Source organism: Carassius gibelio, chromosome B11, assembly GCF_023724105.1.
Source record: "Carassius gibelio isolate Cgi1373 ecotype wild population from Czech Republic chromosome B11, carGib1.2-hapl.c, whole genome shotgun sequence".
Taxonomy (NCBI): Eukaryota; Metazoa; Chordata; class Actinopteri; order Cypriniformes; family Cyprinidae; genus Carassius; species Carassius gibelio.
This window is the reverse complement of record NC_068406.1, coordinates 14,847,356-14,854,217: the sequence shown is the minus strand read 5'-3', so window position 1 is coordinate 14,854,217 and position 6,862 is coordinate 14,847,356. Positions and strand designations below refer to the sequence as shown.

Here is a 6,862-nt window from a genome sequence, read left to right as displayed (position 1 = left end):
GAATAGCTCCCTAAAAATGAATGAACTTGCAAGTTGTTCCAAATCCATATGACTTCATTTGTTTTCAAGTTTTAAACAGATGGAGATAGGTTGATTCTCGTGGCTCACACTATAGCTTGGTGTGATTTACTCAGAGCAACCTCTGTTCTCAAAAAAGTTCATTACAAAAAAATGGTGATGTTTGACTAATAAATTTTTTTGATGCTGCATTACAATTTGCCTACTTTTACTATGGCCTAAAATTATGTACTCTCTTTTTGAAGAAAAAGTACATACTTTTGAGTGTAAAAGAATAGTAGGTTAATTGCTCAAACCCCATTTTCTACTTAACCATCCATCTCACATACTTTGACATGTTTGTTGTTCAAATTTGTTTATTCAAATTTGTAGTTTTAATTGCATCCTCATCCGAAGTGCAATGTGTTGTGGGCAGTATTAGCCATTGTACATGGATCTGCACTTCAAACTCAAACTAATTCTAATTTTCAATATTAATTAGGATGAATAGTATGCAAACCTATCTGACATGAATGAATCTGTTTATCCAGTTTAACAAAACAGCTCTGAATGATTCTTTAATGAATCAAACTGGTCAAGTTCAAGTTACTGATTTGATCTGGTTTCAGTGATTAACAGCTCACCTTTAAAAGTAACTATTCATTTAACACTAATGTGTTTACATTCTTTCAAAAACTACAAGTAAGCAATTTACAAGCTGGTATTATTTATATTTATATTATTATATTATATTATTTATATTTTTAGATTTATATTTTATTACAGCTTTATTTTTTATTTTTTTTAAATAGTATTTGCTAGTGATAAAAATTGTTGCTTTTTTGTTGAGTCATTACAGTTTCAGCGCTAGTGGCACAGAAACTACACACGGTCTGCCTGAACATGTTCCTCTTTGTGTTGTGTCTCTTTTTTTTCCCTCTCTGCCTCCCTTTGTTTATTACACACAAGCCCCCCTACTAATTTTGGCTTGGCGGCTTCTTGGCGGGCCCGCATGGAACAACAGCGGGCACTTGTGCCCACATTAAGCGAGTATAGGGCTTCATACCCTCTGCACCCCAACAGTGCCTTCTGTTATTCTCACCACGTCAGCATGCTCAAGCGCTTCTCCAGCAGTCAGCTTCCTGCCAACCTCAGCAACGAGGACCTGGCACTGAAACACTAACCATGCAGGCAGGTCTCCAGTAATCCAGTCAGCCTGCTGTGACCCTTACCCCACCTTCAGCCCTCAAGTACCACACAGACTGGCCCCAACCTGGGGTGAGCACTCGGAGTAACTTGTTTTATTGATTAATGGCACCGAAAACCAAAGAAGCAGGAGCATTTTACTGTGTTTGCACAAAAACAAATAAAATATATAAACAGCAGTGTGGTCCAAAAGTTCAAATACTTTTCGTATTTAATGCATTGGTTTTATATTACATTGTATTATCAGCACTTTTATTTTAAGTGAAAAGTTGAACTGACAGCAGGACTCAAGCTGCATAAATTCCACAAGTGTGTGTAAAATATTATGTTCTTCAACATCATTTGAGATTACTCAATCAGCATCTTGTGCTTTAGTTAGAGAATCAAACTTTTGAATCCCACTGAAATAATAATGGTAATCGGTATTTAAGAGCTTTGCAGGTTTCAGCATGTATTTGTACGTCTATTTTGAAGTTGTGGCCTAATGGTTAGAGAGTTGGGCTGGCAATCGAAAGGTGGTGAGTTTGAGTCTCGGGCCGGCAGGAATTGTAGGTGGGGGGAGTGCATGTACAGTTCTCTCTCCATCTTCAATACCACGACTTAGGTGCCCTTGAGCAAGGCATCAAACCCCCAACTGCTCCCCGGGCGCCGCAGCATAAATGGCTGCCCACTGCTCCGGGTGTGTGTGTGTTTTCACTGCTCTTAGTGTGTGCACTTCGGATGGGTTAAATGCAGAGCACAAATTCTGAGTATGGGTCACCATACTTGGCTGAATGTCACGTCACTTATGCTCACTCACTTAGTCACTTAGCATGTATTTGCAGGTCTATTTTGATGGACTCAGTAGTGAGTAAAGAGAACCCACCCGTGTTAACCAAAAAATAACCTGCAAAGCTCTTACTCAGGATATGACATGTTTCATTATTGCACTAAAATAGCATTGAATCAACAGTTAATGTGGATCTGTCCTACTCACAGTGCTAGTACAGATAGCCGAGTCATTCATCAACATACTCTAAGGGGACTTTTCTAACTCCCATCTCATTAAGTGTTTAATTATGTTGAATCAAAGTGTTTAATTACAAGGAATCGGACGCTATGTTTTACGTCCAACCATCTGTTCACACTCCTCCTGCTGTGTAGGTTTTATCCCACTGTGTTCTTCTGCTAGCTAGCCCGTGGAACATTCAAACCATGTGTCTTTTTGCATGTGTCACTGAATTAGTTCTGTTGAGATTCCATCAGACCTTGAGATCTCCCCCACATGATGGTGCTAGAGTTACACACAGAGCAACGAGACTTCACAGGGAATTGCATCACAGCACACACTCCTCTGCATGCCTGCTTTCTTTGATCACATATGCATAAGCGATTGTCACAGTGATTGTATTGTATACTTTCATTAACATAAATTGATTATGTGATTGCTTTGCTTTTGACAGCATAATTGCATTTAAATTTAATTAAGATCCTGGTCACACGAACGCCTCTTGCTGCAACCACACATTTTGTCAGAACTCATTATATATTGAAGTCTAACACAAGAACCAAGACTCACTTATAATAGATGAGAGAATTTTATTCCCTATTCTTCAGAAGATAGAGACAGAAAAGTGCAAGAAGAGGCAAAGCATTAGAATCTTGCTTTCTTACCCATTAAGTCATTAGTTCTCTCTCTATTGTTTAATGTAATACACAAAGATAAACAATTCTTCTGGGCTCCCCAAAGTGCTTGTGATGTTAAACCGTCTTTGCAAAGAACCACATAGTGTTGACATGAAATGCTTTAAGAAATTAAATATGATTCACAAGTAAAGCCATTGACCTAAAATAAATCCACTTCTTGTTACAAGATGACAATTTGTGGACATGTCATGGAAAAAGTGCATTACAACAAAATATGATAAAACAAATATATTTATATATTATAAAAATATATAGGCCTGGGTCTCTATCATCTATCATGTAAGATTAATCATGTGATATGCAGAGAAACAACTGCAAATATGCAGAAAGGAAAGAAAAAAAAACCTATGAATATAATTAGAGAGCTTACATAAATTGTACTAATGGCAGCCATTCATGTTGTTTATGATGCCAGCTCTGCAATTGCAGTTCGGCTTTATTCTACACACAGTATTGATTAGTTAACATTATCCACACAGTGTTTCAAAAGCGGTAAATTTACTGAAACATTTTAAGCACTTTCACAAGACATTTCCAGGATTTAAAGGTTGATTTAGACATCAGAGTGGTTTAAAGGACCAAACAAACAAATAGCCTTCACTGCGACAGCAGATTTATTTATCAGTTAGTGCTGGGTAATTGTGATCTAGCTGTACAATAATTGCATGTAATAGCCTTGATATTTTATTTCAATTGCCAGTAATTAAAAGAGGGTCATTCCTTTAACATGTGCATAATATGATCCCAAGTGTAGAAAGATCTGACCTTTTTTAAACACAAGTTTGTTGAGTGGACCTATCGGGAAGCACAAGGACGAACGGAAACAAAATGCCTTTAGCCGGATACAACACTTTCAAATCCTGTGCAACAAAGCTTGGAGATACCTCATCTGCAAGGAATCTCAAAGTAAACTGACGGCTCACACAGTAGATGATATTGTCCATAGTCACACACTGAAAGGCTGTGCAATGTGGGAGGCGTATCGAAGAGCATTCGTACCACAGTCGGGCCATTGCATGAAAGCGATACACGCTGATGCCCAGGGGACTGACGTCAAAGCGGTACAAGAAATTCCTGACTGCCACCATTTCTGTGGTTTTGTCCTTACTACCATTGATCATGCTCTCTCGCCACGTGTTGGTCTTGGGATTATAGCGCAAGAGGGTGTATCTCAATGTGCCCCCTGCAACAAACAGTTCACCGCTGCAAGCTGTGGCCTTGTGAGCTACAGCGAATGTCTCATTAGGAAGAGGTGCCACAAAGGTCCACCGGTTTGTCCTGGGGTCGTAGCGCTCAACCGTTGATAGGCATTCGCCTCCAATGGCGTACAGATGGCCCTGCAGAGCCACGAGTTTGCAGTGAGGCCTTGCCTCATTCATGGGGCTTATTTCACTCCAAATGGAAGTCACTGGGTTGTAACAGTAAACTTTCCTCGAAGGGGTCGCTTCACGCTCTGGGCCTTGGAAACCCACAGCGATAAATAGATAATTATCCATGGTGCACATGGCACAACCTTTAGATAACACTTCCTGGGGAATGTGGGTATGAAGGTGCCATGTGTCCTTATAGTCATCGTAGTAATAAATACCGCTTGAGGACTTAACTGATTCAGAACCTAAATCCATTGACTGTGACAGACGTCTACTCCAATCTGGGGAATCCATATCTGCGACCACTAACCACTTCCTTCCTCTCATGCGTTGTGTTTGGATGTGATCACGCTCCCCTGCTTTCAGCCTGCCAAAGAGGCTTGGGTCTCTGAGGACCTGAAGGTAATTATCAGACATGACACGGAGAGCAGCTTGCTGAAGGGCAGTGTGACCATGTTTTTTAGCAAGTGTTAAAGCCTCCAAGCAGTTGCCTAAATCGAGCTTCCCTGCTAGACCCTCAAGTTCTGCATTTCCCATGTTCTCTGGAAAGTGTAAGAATTTTGCTCCGGCGACAGTTTTGACTTGTGGTTCCTCCAGTGCATCCAGGTTTGCTATATCAGAGTCTAATGGGCTTGAAGGGATGTCATTGGGTTGTGCTGGAGAACAGCTGCGAGGTGTTAAAGCACTATGTGTAGGCAAGGGGATTGGAAGCTCTGAGTCACTGGCAGCTGTAAGATAGCTGTCCTGACGGATGACTACTTGCCTGCTGTACCTCACAGTTGGTTTGAATGTTGAGGGAGGCTCATTAGCAATTCGTGGAGAAATTTCGAGATCTCGCATTATGAAACTAGAAGGCTGTGGACTTGGCGATCGGGAGCGGTCATTAAAACTGGGTAAATCCAGTGACTGCGATTTAAACAAAGTGCTGTTTTCGTTCTGACCATAAACTGGACTCACAGACAGGGTGGGGCTTAAATCTGAGATAAAATGAGAAGAGGACTCTACATAGTACTCATATATCTTTCCATGGACGCCCGTTCTACAATTCCCTGGCCCATCCAAGATAAGGTCAGCATTCTCTACTTTGATTTCTGCCTTTGACTGAAAACTTGAGAACATGCCCTGGTGACCGACGTCTTGTATCAGCTGTCTGCCAACACCTGTGCCACCTTCCAGCTTCTTCATTAGGACTGGGGATCTGCGTCCACTTGGAATTCCTGGATCTTTTTCCGTCATGCCAGGAAGTTGTAAGGTCAACTTTGGTTTGCCACTCTTTGCCTCAGTTGTATCCTCAATTGCGTTGCTTTTACTTGCAGGTTCCTCCTTTGCACAACTGTTCAAGTCCATAGTTTCAGGCTGACCCCTTTTCAAGGCAGATTTTTCATTTTTAAGGCTTTCTTGCAAGGGTTTCTCTGAAGATTGTTGAAAAGGATTTTCCGTGTCAGACTCCTCCTTTGCAGCTTTATTCTGTGGTTCTTGCACAGTATTGCAGGTGCTGTAGCTTGTTTGGGTTGCTTGCACACCCCTTATTTCACTTCTTCGCCGTCTGTTTCTTGCCCTGGAGTTGTAGAATCTGAAAACCAAAGAGACAAATAGCATGGTGGCCACAGATAGAGTGAGTTTGCCCAGGAGCTGCATGTCAAAGTGCACTCCAAGCAATTCTGCAATTGGCATCTCTGTAGTGAAATCTATGGTGGTCCACTGGACATCGGATTTTATTTGAAGCTTTTTCCCTAGCGTATTCCAGTCAGTTCAGTTTGTAGTTTAGTATCTGCAAGCAGAAGCACACTGTCAGCTGTCTCTCCTCCCACAGAATGACTAAAAACCTGATATGTACAACAAGAGCATTTGCATCCTGTGTTCTCAGAGGGCGGGGACCAGTATTATTCCACCTGGTGCAGGTGTTCACTATGAAAACACACTATACCAGAGCTTCAGAGGTTTATCTAACCCTTTAGTTTCCTCAAATAACTTACATTTTATTGATGATATAAAAGTAACAATTTTAGCATGTTAGCTTACATATTGTAATATATAAAGATTATGTTTCTCCAGAGCAGGTAAAGTGGAACTCAATGAAACAAATCAAGACATGTAAATTACACTGGGAATGGAGTGATGGATGTGTTTATGCCAGATTATCTTGTTTTAATGGATGATATGTCTATTTGATTATGAAAATAACTAACATTCCCTGGTTAGTACAAACATAATCGGTGAGAATGGTGAATGTAATCTACTTAAGAGGTGGAGATGGCTGATATATTTAAAATCTTAACATAAGACTATATGACCAGGATGCTGCTGTTTGCACAGCAAATGCAGAGGTTCAAAGTTCTTTCCCATGAACACATGACAACAGTGTTGCTGATTAGCAAGGCTTTGAGAGATGATATAAGGCAGCTTTGCATTTGCCGAAGGCATTATTTGCATACCCTTAAAAAAAGAACACTGTTTTAAATGTAAGGTATCATAACCTGTAATGGTACCAACTTTAATATGATCGACTTACCATCATAGAAAATGATCAGAATAGCCATAAACACTTGAAACACTGAATGGTGTCCTTTTTTGACACAGACATTGTTTAGCTATGTGATAGC

The 6,862-nt window shown here is 40.5% G+C and overlaps 1 protein-coding gene across 1 annotated transcript; it reads right to left on the bottom strand.

The window, feature by feature from the left end:
• Nucleotides 1-2,831: 2,831 nt before the first annotated feature.
• On the bottom strand, nt 2,832-6,583 carry LOC127967897 (kelch domain-containing protein 7A-like). The gene has a single exon (XM_052568654.1). The coding sequence runs from the start codon at nt 5,931-5,933 to the stop codon at nt 3,660-3,662; it is 2,274 nt and encodes a 757-aa protein (XP_052424614.1). The 5' UTR covers nt 5,934-6,583; the 3' UTR covers nt 2,832-3,659.
• Nucleotides 6,584-6,862: the final 279 nt, after the last annotated feature.

Excerpts from the sequence above, each read along its gene's own strand:
- LOC127967897 (XM_052568654.1), bottom strand. The coding sequence starts at position 5,933 with ATGCCAATTGCAGAATTGCTTGGAGTGCACTTTGACATGCAGCTCCTG.